The sequence below is a fragment of the Ochotona curzoniae genome, unplaced genomic scaffold (genome assembly GCF_017591425.1).
Source record: "Ochotona curzoniae isolate NIBS_2020 unplaced genomic scaffold, NIBS_Ocur_1.0 contig_2404, whole genome shotgun sequence".
Lineage (NCBI taxonomy): Eukaryota > Metazoa > Chordata > Mammalia > Lagomorpha > Ochotonidae > Ochotona > Ochotona curzoniae.
In genome coordinates, this window is record NW_024465451.1 from 3,858,022 (window position 1) to 3,880,037 (window position 22,016).

Sequence of the window (22,016 nt, forward strand, 5' to 3'; positions counted from 1 at the left end):
AGACCCCTCAGGCTCTGTATTCTGACTGCACACTGAATTCTGTGGCTCACATCTCTTGATCTTTCCAGCCATTCCTTTCTTTGTCTTATAGATAAATCAGTCCTACATTTTGGTGCTGCTGTGTGGCCTAAAAACATTAAATGCTGCAAAGTGTCAGGCACAAGAGAAGGTATCCAGTAGACGGCTGTTACCTTTGGGGGTACTGAGGCAAGCAGGCTTCATGGTCCTTTCCAGTGCCTCCCTGCGGCCTTCTGACCTGATGTCCATGTCTCATCTGCCGGCTGAGAGTCACACTTAACCCTGCGCTCCCGGCCAGACTCCTGCCCTGTCTCCCCCAGGCTCACCTTTCTTTTCCCAGGCTGTCCAGTACCCAACCATGTGACTTTTTAACATCTTGGGTTTAGAACTCAAGGCAATTACGTTTGAAAACACAAACAAATGAATCCCCATATGCTTTCTGAAGATTTCCACCTTGCTGTCCCTGTGCAGACAGGAACGTCCACCTGCATCTCTTGGCTGCTATGTACTGACCGGCAAGGGATGGATCTTAGCAACGTGTTCACCAGGTCCTCACACGCCACAGCTGGTGCCATGTTGGTGCGGAAGCTGATCGTGCCCAGCCCTGACCATTGCCTCCTGTCTCTGTGGAGCAGGCATGGGCATCCTTGCCCCACACATGTCTTTTTTATCCTGAATGGTGTCTTCTATGGGATGCAGGTGAAAGAGAGGTGTGTGTTTGTGTGTGCTCAGGCCCACCCACACACACACACACAGCTACAGATTGCCTCGCTGTCTTAAATCCATGAAAGTCCTTTCTGTGTCTGCAGCCTCGCTTCCTCTACCGCCCCGAGCCAGTGCATCGCAGGAGGCCTCTCCAGGGTGGCGGGCGCAGAAGGTGGCAGGGCGACGACCCAAGTCCCAGCAGTGGCAGACACACGCGGAGAGACGGACGAAGATGGGGACTGGGTGCTGTGCTCAGGGGGCTCCTTCCTGTCCCCGGGGGGAGCTGGGGACAAGCAGATCACAGCAGGAGATTAGGTGGGGAGCACATAGAGGCAAAACCAAGATGCGAGAAAGGGAAAGAACAAGCAACGATGAGTTGCTTGGATCTTCAGCTTTGAATTTCAGTGTCTGTTGGGGGGGTGTTGGCTGGGGAGGGGGAACCCCTGAGTCTTCCTCCCTTTAGCAGTTTCACCCTTGTGGGGCTTCCACACCCAGCATGGGATTGAATTCTCTCCCTACCAAAATGTGTTTGAGACGGTGATTTTAGTTGTACATCTGGATGAGTGCGATGTGATGTATTCAGGACTCATACCCGGCGGGTGGACTAACGCTTGAGATTGGCTCACATTCCGGACTCCATCACCATTGAAAGTATTCGAATGAGACTTTGGAACTGGATGCATTTCTGGGGTTTGGTGTGGTATTTCGATAAATGTAGGTAAATGTGATGGCAAGAGGCTTGCAGTGGGTGGCTGGCATCGGGCTGAGAGCCTCTCTGTGCTGGTCTAGGGGAGCATGGGGGCTGACCCCACTGCTTATTAGCTGTGTTCACTGGAGACGCACCTGCTTTTGGTTTTCTCATCTATCCCAAAGATCCTAACGGAAGCTTCCTCCCAGGGGGTGAGTCAGAGCCACAAGCACCTGGGCAGTGCCTGGGAAACAGGGGTACTCAGCACACAGCCATGTCTGTGTGCATGAGTGTGCATGCGTGTGTGTGTGTGTATGAATGTGTGCATGTGCATATGTGTGTCTGTTTCCGTGAGTTGGAGCTCCCATGCTCCCAGGGACCACTCTGTTATCCTGGCCCTCTTCCTCTCTCCATTTCCTGCTGCCTGTCTCCCCTCACTCACCGGCTTCTGGAGGCGGGGCTCTCGGTGGCGGTGGGGCAGCAGCCAGGCCCAGAGGCTATACGGCGGTACACACCGTGCTGACTGTGAACTCTGCCTCGCTGGCCATGATGTCCGTGGGCTGGATGTTGCGATCGTACATTGGATTCTCAAATGTGGCTCTGACATTCGTGTTCTCATGGCCTGCATAGCCATTGAAGGGAACTTTGGGTCTTCTCCTGGGAGAGGAGACAGAGCATGAGGCTGGGTTGGGCCAGGCCTCCAGGCATCACCTTGCCCACCCCGGGCTCCCTCCTTCTGGGTACCTGTGCTTGTAGAGATAGAGCACAAAGCCCGCGATGATGAGGGCGATGAAAGGCACCAGGATGGCAGCTGCCACCGAGCTGCTGTTGGAAGCAAAGTGGCGGCCGATGGACTCAGGGTCCGACTCCCATAGCCTGAGGTCTGCAAAGGCCCAAAGCAGGAAACTCAAGTTACGGAGAAATAGGACAAGGTGCATGTGCCCTGAGTGCCCCCACACATCCCTGGAAAGTGATCGTGGCTGAAGCCTCTGCTCACTCTAGCTCAGCCAGGGGCCCCTGGGGAGCCCAGGTGCTGGCCTTCTGCACACACATAGCCTCGTCCTCAGAGAACGAGGATTATGGCCGCCATAACCAGAGGCTCGAGTGCAGGCCCTGGGAGGAGGATGTGTGGCAGGATGTGGATGAGACGGCAGGTCTCAGAATAGCCTTCTAAGGGTGTAGCACTTTGGAAGATTCCACGTTTCTCTGGGGCCCTAGAGAACTATTGTCATATGAAATCTTAGGAAGGCGAATCGTCAACTGAGAGCAAGTGGAGAGGTGGGGGTAGGGGTTGTGGCAGCAGCTGTTCCTTTTGGGACACCTCTGCTCTAGGTGAGGGATGGGAGTTGTGGCTCTGAAGAGCAGCGTAGACCCTGTGGCCCTACGTAGTACCCAGTTAACTGGGCTGCTGGAGCTCTGGAGGAGGGAACAGGTCGGCCTCAGAGGAGTTGCCTGTGGAGCAATGCAAGCTCTGGATGTTCTAGGTCTTTCCCTGGTGCCTGGCACTGGGGGTCGGGAGCACCTGCAAGCCCCTGAGGGCTGTGGGGCAGGCAGTGGAGCTCCCACGTGGGCAGAACTATGAGCAAGCAACCACGGTGCCTGTGGAGGTGAGGCTGCATGGGCCTGGGGACCTCAGAGCCTGCTGTGGGGCACCAGGATGGCCTCCTGCCTCCTTGTTCACTGCTCCTGAGGGGCCACAGTCGGGGCTGGGCATCATCAGATTCTGGGTCAAGGCCATTGTCTGAAATGAGAATGTTGGGCAGCGGTGACAGGAAGCACACTGATGCAGGTGCAGAACAAGGTGGGGAGAGGAGCGGTGTCTCCATGGGGCTCAGTTTTCCCATTTTTAAAAAATGCAGACAACACTACCAGCCTCTTAGCACCGTGCTAAGAGGAAGTGACAATGCAAGTCAAGGCACCGTGGAGAACCAGAGCCCTTCAGGGCATCTGTGTTTCTGGATGTAGTTGAGGGCTGGCCGGAGAATGCGGCTGGGGGTGGGGCCTGGGTGGGGGGCTCTCCAATTCCAGGTGTAGGGTCCAGCTGAGATTATGTGTTATATAGCTACCCTTGTTCCTGGAGAGATCCCAGAGCTTGGGGGTCGGACTCTCAAAGGCCCCAAAGAAGCCAAGAACTCCTGAGGGATGCAAAGCCTGGCCAGCCCTCATCCACCCTCTCAGCACTTGGCTGCTTTAGGGACCACCACTGGTTACCGAGTCTTTGAAAGCCGAAATGCCCGAAGCCTTGACCCTTGACGGAGCCTTGGTAGATGAAGGTGTCTCCAGAGGACTCACAAGAGACCTGGGAAGGTGAGGAGCACAGAGAGCAAGAGGGGAGGTGTGTGGAAGGATCTAGAACTACTGCTGATCCATCCAAAGGTACGCACTCCCAAAGAGTTCAAATCACCCCTGACCTGCTGCTGTAGATAGGTGACAATCTGTCCACCCCCAAGTCCCTGGCTGGGTATGAGTGACCCACTGATATGTGGCAAGGCCACCAACAACATGGATGAGGTAGGAAGAAAGCCTTAATGTTTTACTGCTCAAATTGCTGGATCTGTCTCTGCCTCAGTTTCTCATTTGTCAAGTGGGGAATGATAGAAGTAGTTGTATCCCAGGGTTGCTAGGAAGATTAAATGAGTTTACACAGAGAAAGTACTAAACTCAGAGCAATTAGTCTAACACCCATGGGTGCTGATATTCCTAGGAATAAAAAAAAAGGCCTTTGACCCAAGATGGACCAAACAGAACCAACAGAACCTTGACTACAACGTGCCAAGTGGATGAGCATATTTTGAGCATGAGCTATTTTTCCAATGGACATTCATTTTTGGCTGGGTAGCTGGGGACAAGACAGCTCCCTGTCGCACTGCCACTGTGTCCCTGTGATGCTCATGTAATATGTGACAGGTGGCCTGATCTCTGAAGGTGCTCCAAGAGGTTCCACCATGCCCCAGCATCCCAGGGGCTGCTCTAGGAAAACCTCTGCACAATGCCCCTCAAATACACGCTGGCCGTTGCGGAGGGGACTAATGGCCCTCCTACTGGCCCTCCAGAGCCACTCTCACCTTGCCCCTAGCCTGCACTTCCAGCTCCACATTCTGACTTTGACCTTTGTTCTAGCACATCCAGCTTTCCCACCAGCATGGTGGATGGCTGAGTCTCTTGCTTCTGTGCAGGGTTTGCCCTGTGATTCTTGGAGTTGCTTGGTGTCTTAAGCATACAAAGGGTTTAACTGTGCACCAACACCTGGGGATGCCACTTGGTTCTCTGCATGAATAAAGTCAGTCTAGCCACCATGCTCTACTCTACCATGGTCCTATTGAGGGGGATGCACTGTGACCCCTTAGCTGTCTGCCATTCTGGACCACAAGGATTTCACCCTCCTTCCCACTCTCCCCATCTAGCTCCAACAACCCAAGATGGAGAGGCCAAGGTACTCAACTCTTGTGAAACAGGAAGGTAGGGGCAGAAGTGTATGGCTTGGGACCCATTTTTCACTTCCCTTGAATGTAACATCTTTCCCACCAAGAAATGAAGGAAGGCTCATCCTATCCCCCAGGTCCTGCTCTCCCCAGCTGTGCTAAGTCACAAGACATCCACATCCCTCAGTGAGAGCAGATGATGCAGATGCTCATGATGGACTCATCATCACCTTCTCCCAGCTTCCACCCACTGCATCATCACTGCAGTTCCTTCTTTCTCTGCTATTCCTTTCTGCAGTTTCTATTACTCCTGGCCACTTGAGGTCCAAACTTGTTAAATGGGAAATTCTAGATATAAATAATCCAGAAGTTTTAAATAACATTATAGTATATTATAGTTGTCCAACTGTATTGTTGGGCTGTCTTGTCTCTTACTGTGCCTAATGGAAAAATTAAACTTTTTCATAGGGAGGAGCAGGTCCAGGACCATCCACAGCTTCAGGATTTCCTGAGGGTCCTGGAACACACTTCCCTGGGGGAAAGGGAGGATTTTGTACCTTGACTTGGCTCCTATCTCCCAGTCTCCCATCCCAAGCTTCCTACCATAGCAGTAAATCTTACTCCATCCCCCTCAGCTGTGTGCTACTCTCTGGACTTGGCACCTCCAGGGTCTTTTCACTGTTGCTTTTGACTTCTTCACTAGCAGAGGAGGATTCCTGTGTTCCCAGTCCTGGCCCCACAGGAACCTTCATCATGAGATTCCATGTGAATCCTTGGAATCTTCACACCCCTGTCCTCTTCCCTGCCAGGGAGCTGGGACTTAGGACTTGAGGGGAGGACAAGGAGTCAGTTGGCAGAACTTACATGCCCATCCAAAGCCCAGTGATCATCTTTGAACTTGTTCACAAAGATCTCTGCAGGCCCCATGATCTGGTAAACCTGGAGCAGGAGATGGAAATCTTCTTTCTTGTAAGTTCCTGGAGCAAGAAAGTTCAGGAGTACACTTGGAAGCTCTGGGAAATGTCAAAGTTCAAGTGTGTGGGTGTGTGAGTGGAGTTTCTTGCATGATGTTGATATAAGCAATCCCTGAATACCTACACATAGGTATGTGGAGTGTGTATTGGGGTTGTGTGAGCTGAGTTTGAGTTGCGCAAGGTATGCACGTGTGTGCTCATACTGGGCGCAGGACTGCTGGGTGCAGAAGACAGCAGCCCTGTTCACATGTGTGTAAGGTGTTCATTAACATGTGAGCATGTGTGCGACTCAGTGGGGGCTACAGTGCATGAGGGCAGGTGCCTGGCAGAGGGGCAGTGTGTTTATGACTGCGTGTTAGAGTAAATACATGAAGAACTATGGAGTCTGTGTGTGCACACAGAGTGTGCAGTTATGTGTTTGTTCCTTTACTCCTACACCCATTCATCAGTCTATTCAAGAATGCTCAGTTGCTAAGATATGTAGCTTTTCTGATTCTAGAAACACTGAAAATTGGGGAAATTTTGGACAATGCACAGATCCCTGAAGGCCTGTTCTGATTTGAACACTAAGCGATGACTGCTGTTGACATTTTGGTGTAAATACTTTCAGTTTTCTTTCTTATGAAGATACCTTTTCCTTGAAGAAATTAAGGTCATATTGTACACACATTAGGGTGGGTGCATTTTCCCCAAAACTGACAGATATACCCCAATCACAATGTCCATTTCTCTATTTTCAGTTCGTATGTAATATGAAAAAGCATGTAAAGCGAGCATCCTTTATTCCTGTGTGTTAGCTTACTGCTGTGCCTGTTTCTTGTGATATGCATTGAGAGAAGTGTAGTTAATGGGTTCAGTAAGTTTCAAAGGCCTGGAAACAAACTGCTGACTTGTTTTCTAGAATTTTGCTCTTTTATCCTTCCACTAACACTAAGGGTTATCACTTGAAAAACTCAGAGTCGATGGGATCAGCAGAACATGACATTTTGTGCTTTGTTTTTTGGTTACTACTGAAGAATATTTTTTGCTTTTGTTAATTTGCTGGTTGCATTTTGGTTTCTGGGAGTTCCACATTCTTACTTTTGATCTCTCTTCTCTATTGACACAAGTTCTTTACATCTTTGTCATCTGACCATTTCCCTCTGGCCAAGGTGTTTTTGTCATGCAAACAATCACCTCCTCTTCCCTTGACTTAAAGCCAAGCCGAGCCCTGCTTGACAACACATTCACCCTTGTAATGGGCATTTGGCATCCACATTCATCATCTGACCTACGCCTGTAGATACGGCCTGCTTCTTACCAGCCAAGTGCAGCTCCACACCGCTGTGGTCAATCATGGTGGCGTTGACTTTGCCGTTGCCAACCTGGAAGCCAGTGACTTTGAGCATGGCTGGTTGCTTCTTCCCCTGGTACTCATATGCCCCTTTCCAAAGAGAATTCTTGGCAAAAACATCCCCAGGAACTAGAGGAATTGAGAAACAGATGTGACAGGGACTTTGTGTGTACCGGCAGAATAGAGCCACCTGATTAATACTTTGGCCTGAACCCACTGTATGGAGTCAGATTGTTTCCTTTACCCAACCTGTGGGGAGATGGTAGTGTCCCTCTTGTGATCCTTTTGTGTCAGGGTAGATGGGTGGAGGAATTTAAATCAGCCTCTTGAAGAGCAATGTGTACTCCGTTAGTTGGAGAGAACAAGAGCCAAAATATGGACCCAACCTATGTGTCCATCAACAGATGAATAGATAAAGAAATGCTATGTTGGGCTCAAGTTGTATTAAGCTGCAGCTTGCAACACTAGCACCCCATATTGAAGTGTCTTTTGGGGCCCTAACTGCTCCCTATCCAATCTAGCTTCTTGCTAATGCATCTGGAAAGGCATCAAAAGACTGTCTAAATTATTGGGTTCTTGCCTCCCAGGTGGGGAATCAGAATGGACTTGCTGGCTCTTGGCATTGGCCTGGCTCAAATTTGGCTGTTGCAGCCTTTTGGGGAGCAAACCAGCAGATGGAAGATCTCTCTTTCCTCTCTGTCAAATCAAGCACTCAATCAATCTTTATAGGAAAATATGGCACATATGCACAATGGAATATCATTCAACTTTTAAAAAGAAGGGAATTCTCTCTCTGATCTGGGTGAACCTGGAGCAATTATGCTAAATGGAGCAAGGCAGACACAGAGAGACAAACACAGAATGATCACTTATAATGGAATCTGAGAAACTTGAATTCACAGAAATAGAGATGGAATGCTGGGTTGGGAAGGTTGGGAGATGGTGGCCGAAGGATACAAAAATCCAGCTGGACGAGGAAAATGCACTAGTATTTGCTGCATGGTGTGGAAACTGTAGTGAACAACAGTGAATTGCATATTCCAAACTTGCTAGAAGAACAGGTTTCACATGCTCTTATCCTTACCTTGGATCTGTGCATGATGACTAGCTGAAGGGATGGGTATGTCAGCTAACCTCATACATATCTGTATATGTAGCTATTATTTGTTAATAAAAAAAATAAAACATAAGGAGAGAGTAAACTACAAAAGGAGAGTAATAGAAGAAGAAAGGAGAAAAAAATAGAAGGGGGCTTTAGAAGGTTAAGGAAAAAGGGAAGAGAGAAAAGTGACCTGGCAGTTCAGTTTGATGGACAGGGACATGACTAAAGGAGTCAGACAGAACTTGGTGGTTACTGTTTGGTTGGTTTGCTTATAGCAAGTGAGCTGTACAGAGCAACAGTGAGAGAGCAAGCACAAGAGACAGAATGCATCTGCTGGTTCAATCTTCAAATGCCTGCAATGGTCAGGGTTGCAGCTGGGCCTGGACCAAAGCCCAGAGTCAGGAACCTAATCCAGATCTCACCTGTGAGTGGCAAGGATCCAGTCACTTGATCATCATCTCTGTTGCCCAGAGTCTTCATCAGCAGTGAGCTGGAGTTATGTACCAGAGCCAGGAATCAAACCCAGGCTCTCTCAGGTAGTATGTCAGCATCTTAACTACCAGTTTAAATGCCTTATCCTCAGAACTGGATTCTGATTTTAGCCTGGTCACTCGTTACTTGATCATGTGCAAGAGTCAACTTCATCATCTGCATGGGCCACATCTGAGGTTCTATAAGTGAGGTCCTCTCCCCTCCCTGATTAGGTAAGTGTAGGTTAAATTATCTGATGTAGCAACTCATGTATTACATGATACAAGGCCCATGTAAGGGGTGATGACAAGTCAAACTGTTTTGTGTCCCTATAAGGAATCTCTAAGGCTTGCATTCTAATCCCTGGCTCACCATAGGTACACTGGACCACAATAGGTAATGCTCATTTACCTGAGTACTGAGCTCATTAGTGACCAAAATGGCAACTGAATGGAACTTAGGATGTCAAATCTAGTCTTGTTTCCCATGTAATGCATGCCCTGACATGGCACATACAAGAAGCAGGTAAAAGTCTTAAAGAATTTTGTACTGGTCAGGTCACAGCTCTAGTTCTGTGTTCAGGTCTGAATGTGACACAAAGCCATCAGCTCCTTGGATAAGGCTTGAGTTGGCCTTTGTGTCTGTACAACCACACAATGGATGGTTCTGTTCCAGAGGAATTATGAGAGTGAATGGTGACAGAGATTGCAGCCCTAGTCACGTTCTGAAGGCCCTGGCCCTCACTCTGACTATGGGTGAGGTTTTTGCTTCCTTCAAGGTCACTTCTTCCTGGGCTTGGGAGGCAGCTGAGGACTTCTGCTCAGGTCCAGACCTTGTGTTTGCTTGTGTTTCTGTCCTTCCACTGGCCACTCAGTTGCTCACATGCATATTTCTGGCCAACCAGGTGAGGGAGGCATCACCAGTTCTGGAGCCAATGGCTGGGACCATACGTACCTGAGGCTTGGGTGAGTGGTGGCTCTCGGGCTGTGTGGATGGGTCTCCCACTGGGCCGGACCTCTGCTAGGGAGAGAGCATGGAAGACAACAGATTTAGTCTCTGGTTGATACTCTACTGGAAAAATAATGGCCACCCGTTGGACATGTGGTCAGTGTGATACTCTGAGATCTTGCTTTGGGTTTGTCTGTTTGGACCAGGAATGGTTGTTCTTACGGACTTGTGATGTCATAGATTTATCTCAGAATAACAAAATGCCAAGGAAATCAGTTATGTCATTATACTTATTAAGATGTTAAGGTATTAGGATATATATGTATATGTGATTCTTAATTGTATCATTAAATAATAGGATCTAGCTGTGGGGTCTTCCAACTATAATCTTCAAGTAGTCAGCAGAAAAACTCAAAATTAAAATTATCATATGATTGAGCAAACCCACTACTGGGTATATACCCAGAGACACTGAAGTCAGCATCCCAAGGAGATTTCAACATTCCCATATTCCTTGCAGCACTGTTCACAGTGGCCAAGAGGTAGACTCAACTCAGCAGGTCTCTGTCAGTGAATGAACGGACAAAGCAAATGTAGAATATTATTCAGCCTTTACAAAAGAGGGAAATCCTAGACTTTGCACAACATGAGAATATTTTGTGTGGTAAAATTAGGCACAAAGAAACAAATTCTGCTTGTCTCAATTATATGTGAGATCTATAAAATTGAAACTCACAGAAGTAGAGGAAAATGGTGCTTATAAGGGCCAGGTGATGGGAGAGCTGTGAAGATGTGGGTCAAAGAATACAAACTTTCAGCTGGAGTATTGGGAGAAGCTCAAAGTCTACTGTACACCAAAGTGAATAGAGTGAATGACAAGGTATATTTGAAAATTGTCAAGAGAATAGATTTTAGTATTTTCACCTTGATAATTATGTGAGATGATAAATATGTCATGATTTAGCCATTCCACAATGCATACAAATATCAAAATATCATGCTGTATGCCATACATGTATAAAAATAGACAATTAACTGTATAAGCACTTCAAATGAACCACAGGATACCACTTTACACCCACTTACGATGGAGATTCTAAAACAATGGATGAGAACAGTGCTAGCACGGATGCAGAGAAGTTGGAACCCTGGTGCATAGCTCATGGGAGTGTGAGAGGTACATGCACGTGGGGATGCCATATGCCAGTCCCTTCAGATATTGTACAAGAGCTGCCATCCTCGTCCTAAGCATACACCCAAGAGAGTCAAAGACATTTCCATTCAAAGCTTGCAGAAAGTTCATGGCTATGCTCTTCATCAATAACCCCAGATCAGAAACAACCCAAGTGTCCACCAGTGAGTGAAGGCACACACAAACTGTGGTATATCCACAGGATGGACTATTGCTCAACGCAATTCTGACGCCTCCTCTGACACGGGGGTTGGCGGGGGGACCTGGAACATATGGTGCTAAATCAAACGAAGGAGAAACAAAGGAACGTGTATGGTGTGATGCCACTAAGGACAGGCAGATTGCCAGAGTACAAATGTGATTACCCTGGGGAAGGGAAATGAAAGATACTGTTGAATAGGCATAGTTTCTGTTTGGGGTGATGAGAATGCAGCTGTGTGGGATGGTGAGAAAGTTCTAGAAGCAGCAGCAATGGTGTCCTGTGTCATGAAGGTAGCCAGTGCTACTGAGTGGCAAACTTCAACTCTTCCATTATTTACAGTTTTACCACAATAAAAAATGTATTTTAAAAAAGAAAACTGATGGGGCCATGTGATGGCTCAACTGGCTAGTCCTCTGCCTGCTGGTGCCGGGACCCTATTTGGGTGCCAATTTGTGTCCTGGATACTCTACTTTGCTCCCAGCTCAGTTCTTATGGCCTGGGAAAGCAGGAGGGGATGGGCCAAGGCCTTGGGACCCTGAACCCAAGCAGGAGACCTGGAAGAAGCTCCTGGCTCCTGGCTTCTGGCTTTGGATTGGCTTAGCTCCAGCCATTGTGGCCATTTAGGGAGTGAAACATCAGATGGAAGATCTTTCTGTCTCTCCTTCTCTCTGTAAATCAGCCTTTCCAATAAAAATAAACAAATATTTAATTTAAAAAATCCAAATAAATACAAAGGAAACTGATACCACTCCTGCACATGGAAATCCTAGAAATTATGTGTTTGAGGAGCTGGAAACACCAAGTCCGGAAGCGATCATTATGTGGTTCTGCCGTACCCCATAAATACGTACCAATATTTTTTGTCAATTGAAAACTAAAAATTAAAATGTAAAAGCAAATGTTGTTTTTCATAAGGAAAAGAACCTTGCAAAAATGTATACAAAGAAAACAAAACAATGCTATAGAATTCTGGCCCTGATGAAGGCCTTGACCTTGTGGTCTACGGGCAGGGTGGTAAATGATGGTGGGCCATCAACTGGGTCTTTAGCGCCTTCCTTTGATAGCAAGTGGCTTCAGCTTTCTCATCTGCTGGGGAGAGGAGCAGCACCTGCCTCATAGGGTGACTGAGGACCAAGTGTGTTAACCCACACAGAGTGCTTAGGGCAGTGCTTGCTGCAGTGCAAAATTGGCCCCCTGGGAGTTCAATGCAACTCCAGCAGTGAGCCGATCCCTCTAAAAATAATTCTTTACTAAAAAAATTCTTTTGCTTGTGCTTTTAGTATTTGCTAATTTAATTTATTGGAGAGGCAGAGAGAGGGAGTGAGAGAGAAAATGAGAGAGGGAGAGAGGGAAAGAGAAAGAGAGAGAGAGAAAGAAATGTTACTAAATGCGTAAAGCAGCCAGGGGCCAAGGCAGGCTGAAGCCAGGGTCCAGGAACTCAACCTAGGTCCCCTCGGAAGGGATGTGCACATCTGAACCTAGGTCAATTACCTGGCTCCAAACTGTTTTAAATGTTTTTACTGTTCTGCTTTGATTTCCTGGAGACACCACACCTCAGTCAGACAGAAGCAAGATGCAGCCTCTGGAAGTCAAATTCTGCCACCTTTCAGCTCACGTTCAGTCGTCACCTTTGTCTCCCACCCCAGAGACGTCCGGGAAATGGGCACTCACCCAGGCAGATGGGCGGCTTGCCTGTCCAGCTGCCATCCGCTTTGCAGGTGCGGTGCTCAGAGCCACCCTTGAGGGAGAAGCCTTCCTGGCAGGAGTAGATTAGTGTGTAGCCCATGGAGGGCAGGTCCAGGGCCCCGACGTTGGCATGGGTGGGTGTCTCGGGCTGCCTGCAGTGGTGGGCTGGACAAGAGGGAAGATAGCATTGAGCCTGAGAAGGTGGTGGTGGGGGTGGTCTTCAGGGACCTCTTGGACCATTCATTCCCCCGATCCCAGATGGGACACCCTCTTCCTGCTCCTTCCGAGCCCCTTTTGCAGCCAGCATGGACCTCCCGGCTTGTTTCCCTGGCTCCAGGCTGGCATCACTAGGCCTAAAAGGAGTTCACATGGATACTCGCTTGGCCAGTCCTGGCAGGGAGCTGGTGTGAGTGGGGGAGGGTTGGGGGGCAAATCTGGAGCCCTTTTCCTGAAGGAAGACAAAAGAATTCCAGTCAAAAGCCTGAACTCTCCACCAGGCCTGGCTTTGCAGCTGTTGCTGTCTGCTGCCATGGAGACTGTATTCAGATGCCAGGGCATTTCTGTAGAGTGGAAGCATCTTCCGGAAGGCTCCATGGGGTAAGGATTATAGAGAGACCAACACTTGCCAGAGGACAAGTAGTGAACTCCCTGTCACTGAGAGCATTCCAGCATGTCAGGGTGGGTGTGCACTCACGGACACAGTCGGGCGGGGTGCCGCTCCACGTCAGGTTGGGGAGGCAGGTCCTGGTGGTGGAACCCTGAAGCAGGTAACCTTTCTGACAGCGGAAGAGCACGGTGCTTCCAACCTGGAGCAAGGAGAACAGGTCCCGTCACCTTCCCATCCAATTCTGCCTCATATGCCTGCCTCTACAAAAACCTTCTCATGGCCTATCTACAACCCAGCTGCCAGCAGCTTCTTTGCCTCTCCACACCCACTTGGCAAAATTCTGTAGGGTAGGGTCCATTTTCCACACTGCAGGTGGGAATTCACTGCCTCTCAGCTCAGTTCCTTCCCTCCCCTGCCCCTTGGCCTGTCACTGCTACCTACAGGATCAAATTCAAAGACTCTTTTGACACTTTCATTTTCCATCCTAACCTCTTTGTTGGATTCCATCATCTGACTCAGCAAATATTGGCAGCTTTATCCACCCAGATGAATTTCTCAAAAGCCTCCAGTCAGGTTGGATTCCAGAGATCCCTGAATCTAGCCCACCGACAAGTCCTCTTGGCCCTACCCACTTGGTACATTCTGAATGCTTCTCTCTGCCCCCACTGTCACTGACATCACACAGTACCACCCTAATCTTTCACCCGTGTTCGGACAACAGGACCCTACTTATCTCAGTGTGCCTATATGTACTTTCCCTGTTATTGTTTCTCTACTCAGCAGCCCAAGTGACATTTCAAACAGTGCAACAGATTGCGTTGCCTCCCAATGGCATTTAGCATAAAAGTCAAAATATTGATTATGGTCTTAAAGTTCTATGTACCCTGACCCACACCTTCTTCTGGGCAAAAACTATTGTTTGACATCTGATGGATGTAGGGAGCACATACAGGGAAGTTCAAAGTTTCATGGGAAAAAGAAGCTAAGAGATATGCTTGTTTTGGTGCAAATATTTTGAATCCATGCACTGTTTTTGTTTTTTCCTGTACTGTGCATGTCCCATGAGCTTTCTGAAGATAGGAAGTGTGAGAATACAATGGGTGTCTCGGTGGAGCCTGACCCCCAACTCAGAGCAAGGAGGGTCTCATTGTAAATCATGACGTTGCTCTTTCCCTGTGCCATTCCTAAGCGCCCCAAAGAGCCATTGCCCTGGTGAGTTTTTTGGTAATTTCCCTATCCTATATGCATATACATATCTCTAAACAAGCTGACTGCCTTTGCTATACAACAGCACATTTCTAGAAGACTCTCTGCTGAGGGGAGTGGCATCATTCACATTCATTGCTGTAGAATAATAACCCACTGTGTAACCACACCAAAATTCTTCTCACTTGTTGGCCATATCCGTATCTTTGAGGTGTGTTCCCATGAGGGGAACTTCCGGGCTACAGAGCTGCTGACCATTCCCTTTGCCCAAGCCAGGGCCCAGGGCTCTACAAACCTTACTCAGCTCCTTATTGGCCTCTCCTCGCTCACGATGCTGCAGAGTCTCTCGGTGGGCCTGCCCTCTGGTCCCCACCCTGCTGAGGCTTTCTCAGCTGAAAGGCCATTTGCCCAGCCAAGAGGGCTGGGCTCATGTGATTGGCTCTCCTCATGTGGAGGCCAAAGTTCCTGTAGCAGGACTCTTGGCTTCCTCCCATTCGTAAAGTAGTGAGACCTGCTGTTGTCGTCCCCTTGTTTCACCCTAGGTGGTACTTAAGACTGGTCCCAGAAGTGATTTTGCTTGTGTGTTTGTTGTCACCAGACCCACAGCCCACTAGAGCAGGTGTCAGCTGCCCTATCCCCATTCACTGTGTTCCTAATACCAAGATTCTTCTTGGCCGTAAATATTTGCTGAATGAGTGTGTGGACTAGATTGCCTGATTAGACCCACTCCCTGATATTCCAGATATGTCTTGGTCCAGGTCATCATCCTATCTCCCAAGGCACCCTGTGCCTTCCTGCCTCCCTTTCCATCCCAATCCTTTCCTCTTCCCAAAGCCCATTCTACAGGCTGCTGGGTCTATCTCACAGTGGCTCTTGCCCACCCCTGCTCCCTGGACAAATTCTGGGTCTGTAGGTGCCTTGGGGATGGAAGGTCTGTCTGTCCTAACTCCCAGTTGCTGGCAAGCATCTGGGAACTCAGTGATGCTCTATCTTCCCATCAACTCCACTGAAGAAGGCAGAGTGCTGAGGGGCACTGCTGTGGAGCATGGGCCAAAGAGGCAGGTGCTTCTTTCCTCTGGCTTCTGAGGTCTTGGCCACCCTTAGTGCTGTCAGGAGGGAGGTCCCTGGCACCTCTTTCACTGCCATAGATCGGAAGAGATAGGAGGCAGGAAGACCCAGTCTTGGCTGCTCTCATTACCTGATAGCCCTGGGAATTGTTCTGTATTCCAAACTGCGGCTTGCCCGGGTCTGCACACACAGTCAGTGTCGGATCTGGATGACAAAACAAGACAAGGTCACATGATTACTAAAACTTCACTGCCTTGGCATGAACTGAGAAACAGGTGCAGGGAAGAAAATGGGACCCCTGCCTGCTTTGTGCTGGCTAGCTTGTCCCTGGTGTACCTTAGCTCTGGCTAGTTCACATCCTGTTCACGGAGCTCAGAGAGCACCTGTTACCTTTGGAAGATAAGACCCCCCCACCCATGACTGGGAAGGGAAATCATTATCTCCCAATCCAAAGAAGGTTGTTCCCTGGCCCCGACCTCCTCTGCAGACCAACTCTTACCTACACAGCTGGGCTGGGTGCCGCTCCAAGTCCCATCTGACTGGCAAAACCTCCGTGGAGAGCCCACCAGCACCAGAGGGGGCTGGCAGGAGTAGGAGACGGACGACCTGTAGGAGAAGCCTCGGTCCTCTCTCCTCCCACGGGGTGGGATGCCAGGATCTCCACAGAACACAGCTGGAAGGGGAGGGAGAAAGGCAGACCCAGGTGACTTCCCAGAAGCTGTTCTGCATCTCCCCCGTCCTTGCCTTAGTTTCTTTGTACTCTTCTTCCGGTTTCCTCTGGAACTCTATGAGCCCGGGCAGCCCTGGGTAAGAGCTTAGAGCTGCTTAGCGCTGCTTAGCGCTGCTTAGAGCTGCTGTTTTCAATACATGCCTCCTCTCCTGCTACACTCCACTCTCCAAGTCATGGGGGAACACTTCAGAAGGGCTGGAGCACTGTGAAAAAAAGAAACTACAGTACAACCATCCAGAATTCTTTCTTTGCTTTCACACAGCTTCCTTTCTCGTTCTCATTCAGTTGCATACAAACTTGTGCATGGCTGCAAACCGAAGTCTGTGTGATGGTGACTCGTGCTTGGTTCATTTAAAAGTGGCCTGGGAACATTGCACACATTGTGTGGCCCACATTGCCTGGCCACACGACTTTTTGCAGAGTGATGGTAGCATGATTGCATTGTATCATAACCCTCAGATGAGGCATTTTCTGTTGCAAGATGACACACTACTTTTCTTTCACATATATTAGAAATTTCGCTTCTTTCACATATTTAGAAATTTAGGTTTGAATGTGTTTCCAGCTGTTGATCAGTTCTACTACATTTGTTTTCAAATGGTGCCTGGGTACATTGTGCTGGGTGTACACCAACAGGCCCACCTCACTCAGGACATGGACACATCAGACAGAATCACTGGGAACTTATTATATAGTTCCTTCTGACATCCCTTCAAGTGTCACTCTGGGCTATGATATGAGTGTGTGAATGTGTAGGGGAGGGGCTTGTAAAAGTTCTTTAAAAAGCTACAATTGAAGGATTTGTGAACTTTCCACAAACTCTTAGAATCATTCTTTTTTTGGAATTATTATTATTATTATTATTATTATTATTATTATATGATACAGTTCTATAGGCTCCTGGGAATTCCCTTATCCCTTCCCCAATTCCCCCACGCCCCCCCTACTTCCTCTATATCATTACTAAAACATAGTTCTTCATACACAGTCATATGTCCATCATTGTGGGCATGGACAATGGCAGATAGTCCAGCATCCTATTGTCAAGATAGAGTAAACAGTTTCATTAGGAGTCCATCTTTGTCTGGAAGCAGAAATGCATACTGCATTGTATCCTCACATCTGGATGTTAGTCTCCATTTCACAATTACTGTACATCCCCTCAAATGAAAACTCATAATACAAAAATCAACACCAGGAAGAAAAATAGAAATTTACAATGCCATGAATTAAATAACATGCTGCTAGATATGATAGTCTCCATTACACAGCTACTATACATCCCCTTAAATGAAAAGCCACAAAACAAAATAAACAACAGGAAGAAAATAAAAAAGAAATTAACAACACATGAAGTTAAATAACATGCTACTGAATGACTAATGTGTCGCTGAATAAATGTAAAAGAAAATCAAGAACCTTCTTGAAGAAAATGATGCTACTCTATGATCTATGAGTCAGTGAAGAATTCAATCAGAAGGAGGTGTTTTGAAGAGATGAAACTAACCAAAAAAAAAAAAAAAATCAAAATCCATGAGATGTAGTTTCCACTGATCTTTGTTGGTGAAATGTGTCTCCTGTAGGCACATTTAATTTGTTAATCTATTAACACATAGATGGGTTTTGTTTTTTTAATTCAGTCTACTAATCTATGACATTTGATTGATGAGTTTAAACCGTTTACATTTAGGGTTAATACAAATAGGGGGTAATTTGATCCTGTCATTTTAGCAATGGGTTGTTCATTGATTTAGTCTCTGTTGTCATTTTACTGGGATGTTCATTGCATTTGCCTTTGGTTTTGTTGGGTGCTATTTCTCTTCTCTGTCAAGAGAACATCTTGAAGTATCATTTCTAGGGCAGGTTTGGAAGAGGCAAGTTTTTTTTTTTTTAACTTTTCTTTACTGTGGAAGAATTTTATTTCATTTTCAAAGACAAAAGAAAGCTTTGTTGGTTATAGGATTCTGGGCTGACAATTTTTTTGCTTTTAGCATCTGGAATATGTCACTCCATTCTCTTTTTGCCTGTAGAGTTTCCAGTGAGAGGTCTCCTGTGAGTTTAACTGGCATTGCTTTATATGTCAATTGACTTTTTTCACATGCACATTTAAGGATCTTTTCCTCACGTTCGATTGAAGAGAGCTTGATGATCACGTGTTGTGGTGAAGATTGCGTTTGATCAGGCCTGTTGGGAGTTCTGTGCTCCTCCTGGATGTCGTTTCCCAATTCTTTCTCTAGATTAGGGAAATTTTCCTTTATTATTTCATAAACAGATTTGCAAACTCAGCTTCTCTTTCTACATCTTCTGGGACTCCCATAACTCTTTTTTTTTTTTTTAAAGATTTATTTATTCTTCTTACAAAGTCAGATATACAGAGAGGAGGGGAGACAGAGAGAAAGATCTTCCGTCTGATGATTCACTCCCCAAGTGAGTGCAATGGCTGGTGCTGCACCGATCCGAAGCCGGGAACCAGGAACTTATTCTAGGTCTCCCTCGCAGGTGCAGGGTCCCAAGGCTTTGGGCTGTCCTTTATTACTGTTTTCCCAGGCCACAAGCAGGGAGCTGGATGGGAAGTGCAGCTGCTGGTATTAGAACTGGCGCCCATATGGGATCCCAGTGCATTCAAGGTGAGGACTTTAGCCGCTAGGCCACGCTGCTGGGCCCAACACCCATAACTCATATTTGTCTTCTTAATAGTGTCTTTCATTTCTTGAAAACTTTTTTTTGGCCTGACCCAGCTCTGCTTCCAGCTTTTTGTTTGCTTCCCCCTGATGACAGAAAATATCTTCCAATCCTGAGATTCTTTGTTCTGCCTCCTTCATTCTATTTTGGAGACTCTCCACTATACTTTTAATTTGCTCTACTGTGTTCTTAATTTTTGATATATCAGGCTTGATTTGCTTTACTGCTTCCTTAAATTCTTTGAACTCTTGCATGTGCTTCTCATTTTTGATCAGAAGCTTTAAAATGAGTCTTATGGATACTGTGTCCCCCATTTTCTCGATGTCTTCCTCAGTTAACTCTGAGGTTGGCATAGGGTTTTGCTCCTTTGCAGGGGGATTTCAGTAATATTCATTGTGTCTTTGTCTCTTCTTTTGCTCTTGATCATTGTACTTCTACTTACCATATTCTTGTCCTTGGGGCAGGTTTCTAAGCTGTGTCACCCACAGGTCTACAATTTGATTTTACTTGTTGCAGTTGGTACACAATTTTTTGCTTGCAGCCACTTGTGCTACAACCTCCAGCAAGTTCCAGGTCTGGGTTCTTATGTCAGATTTCCACCGTGGTCTCCACAGCCCCAGTTCTTAGTTCTCCACTCTCCACCTCCTTTGAGACCGTGCTGAGGCTGCACCATTGTCTCTGCAACCTTTCTCCCACTTCTGGTTGGAGCAGGTACCATAATTAGAGAGACACCAGGTGTCCTATATAGCTAGGTTGTTGGTGGTGTTGATCTTGTCGGAACCTGTTCAACGTTAGGTCTGGGTGCCACACGGACCTATTTTGACTGGAACGATGCCACAATTGGTATTATATTCCTGTGGGACCAGTGCAATCCATGGGACTCAGCAAGTTCTCACGAGCTCAGCACATGCGCATTTCACTGTTGTCCCTGCAGTCCCAAAGCTATTGCCACAGTGTGCCAAAAATGCACCTGACATACCACCACTACAGTTCTTGATCTGCTGGCAGTCAGATCCGAGGGCTATCCAGACCTGTCTTGGGTGGAACCTATAGAATGCCACATTGTTGCAGTTCACCAAGTCTGAAATGAGCTCACTCCCAGCTCAGCGCATGCTCAGTCCTTTCCCTTGCCTTTGCCCTCTTACGCAAAATGGCACCCAATTCAGCTCTAGGGGGCTGACTGGGCTATGAAATCCACCCTGTTCTCACACTGTCCATCTGGGATCTGCTGCTCTGTCTCTGCTCCTGGTCAAATCAAACAGAGCAGCAGGACAGACAGTTCTTTGTCTGGATTCACCTCCCAAGCTCCCAGTGAAAGTCCCTTCCCACCTGGTTGCTGGTGGAGTTCTGGCTACTGGCGGAGTTCAGACTGCAGTTTGCTGAATGTCGCTGGATTATCAGCCACTGTAACACCATACCGTTGTGCCCGCTGCTTTCCTGTGTCTGTCAGTCTCCAGGTACCCCTCTGCTGTTGTTCTGTCCTTTCCTATTTTCTGAAATATGTCCTCTCTGCTTCATCCTGATTAAATGTTTTTCCGTCTGTTTATATGTGTCCTTACTCTATTCCGCCATCTTGATTTTCCTCTTGGAATCATTCTTACAGCGTCCGGAGGCTCACAGTCACGTGCACAGTAAAATGGATGCTGCACCAGCAGTTTTTGCCCTGGAAGTGGAGGTATCTGGGCTGACCAACTGAAGTCAATTAGAAGCCACATTGCCCAGAAGCTATCCTATCCCGGAAGAGACAACTTAAAGTAGAATAAATCCAGCTCCATTGTTCAAGAGACACTTTTGCTAGATTGCTCGTAGGGATATGAACTAAGACCCTGTTTCTGGAATGCAGCAGGTGACACATACTAAGCAGCATGGGGTTTATATTTGTTCCCAGCACTCTTCCCTCTAGGATTTTAACCACAGTTTCCAGGGATGTGGATTGCAGCACTGCAATGACAGCTAGAGAACATCTGGATTCATCACCAGTGGAAGACTGAACAAGCTAAAGTATCCACAACAAAGAACATGGTAGGTGCATCGGTCTACACTGATTTAGAAAGGTGCTGATGGCCAGTGTTGGGGTCTATCAATAAACACAAATTCTGAAATAGCAGGTACTGCATGACCCAAGAGCACTCATCGGAAGTTGTGTTTATACTCATTTGAATACAGAAATTGCATTATATGAAAAAAACTGTGGTCCACACAGATGTATAGTCCCAACCCGAGTGTAGTTATCTTTGGGAAGTAATAGTTCAAATAGTTTTTAGTTTCTTCTTTACATTTTCTGATACACACGCTTTTTAAAAACTAACACCTTGATCTTCATTCCTTGTTGAAAAACAATTAGTAAATCAGCTGTTTCTCAAGACGAAAAGGAAGCTTGCTGAGTCCAGACTCAGCCCCGAGACTTGCTACTTTCCAAACATCTCCCTGGTGACACAGCAGGTTCTGAAGGATTAACCGCATGCCAAATGCCTGCACCACTTTTGAGTTACTGGCCTGAATCTCTCCTGAAATTCCCAACTAGAAACAATGTTCAGAGGTCCCCAAACAGACTTGCAAGTCTGTGAGCAGTCAGAGAAATGCCAAGCAGAAAGAAAAAGTAGGACTGGGCATTTATATAACTATAAAGCCACTGGTTTCCCTATCAGAGTGCCTGGGCTCACTCCTGGCTCCAGCTCCTCGCTCCGGCTTTCTGCTAACGCACACCCAAAAGACAATAATGATGATTCAAGGGTCTTTAGCCTGCCTTTATAGGGTCTTCTGCAGGCCACATGTCCTGGAATAGACTTAGGGCTCTTCAGAACACCACTGAGCTAGGGGGACAAGAAATAAAATCCCAATAGAAAACCAGGGGTCCCCTGGCGGTCTCTTCCAGGCAGGGCGTTTTCCATTAAGGCAGGCATGTGGCTGGCACAGGGCACCCCAAGATTTTTGGACACTGTCTCTTCTACTTTACTATCTTTCAAGCCACGAACCAACACC

The 22,016-nt window shown here is 47.3% G+C and overlaps 1 protein-coding gene across 1 annotated transcript in view; it reads right to left on the bottom strand.

Moving 5' to 3' along the window:
• Window positions 1–1,853: 1,853 nt before the first annotated feature.
• The window catches only part of CSMD2 (CUB and Sushi multiple domains 2), a 580,178-nt gene continuing 560,015 nt past the window's right edge, over window positions 1,854–22,016 (bottom strand). The window contains exons 61-70 of the mRNA XM_040974400.1: window positions 16,122–16,295; window positions 15,753–15,826; window positions 13,436–13,547; window positions 12,727–12,906; window positions 9,668–9,730; window positions 7,108–7,269; window positions 5,698–5,810; window positions 3,623–3,710; window positions 2,156–2,294; window positions 1,854–2,068 (exon numbers count right to left, since the gene is read on the bottom strand). Of these exons, the coding sequence (XP_040830334.1) occupies window positions 1,909–2,068; window positions 2,156–2,294; window positions 3,623–3,710; window positions 5,698–5,810; window positions 7,108–7,269; window positions 9,668–9,730; window positions 12,727–12,906; window positions 13,436–13,547; window positions 15,753–15,826; window positions 16,122–16,295 (1,265 nt within the window). The 3' untranslated portion in view covers window positions 1,854–1,908. The remainder of the gene's footprint in view (window positions 2,069–2,155; window positions 2,295–3,622; window positions 3,711–5,697; window positions 5,811–7,107; window positions 7,270–9,667; window positions 9,731–12,726; window positions 12,907–13,435; window positions 13,548–15,752; window positions 15,827–16,121; window positions 16,296–22,016) is intronic.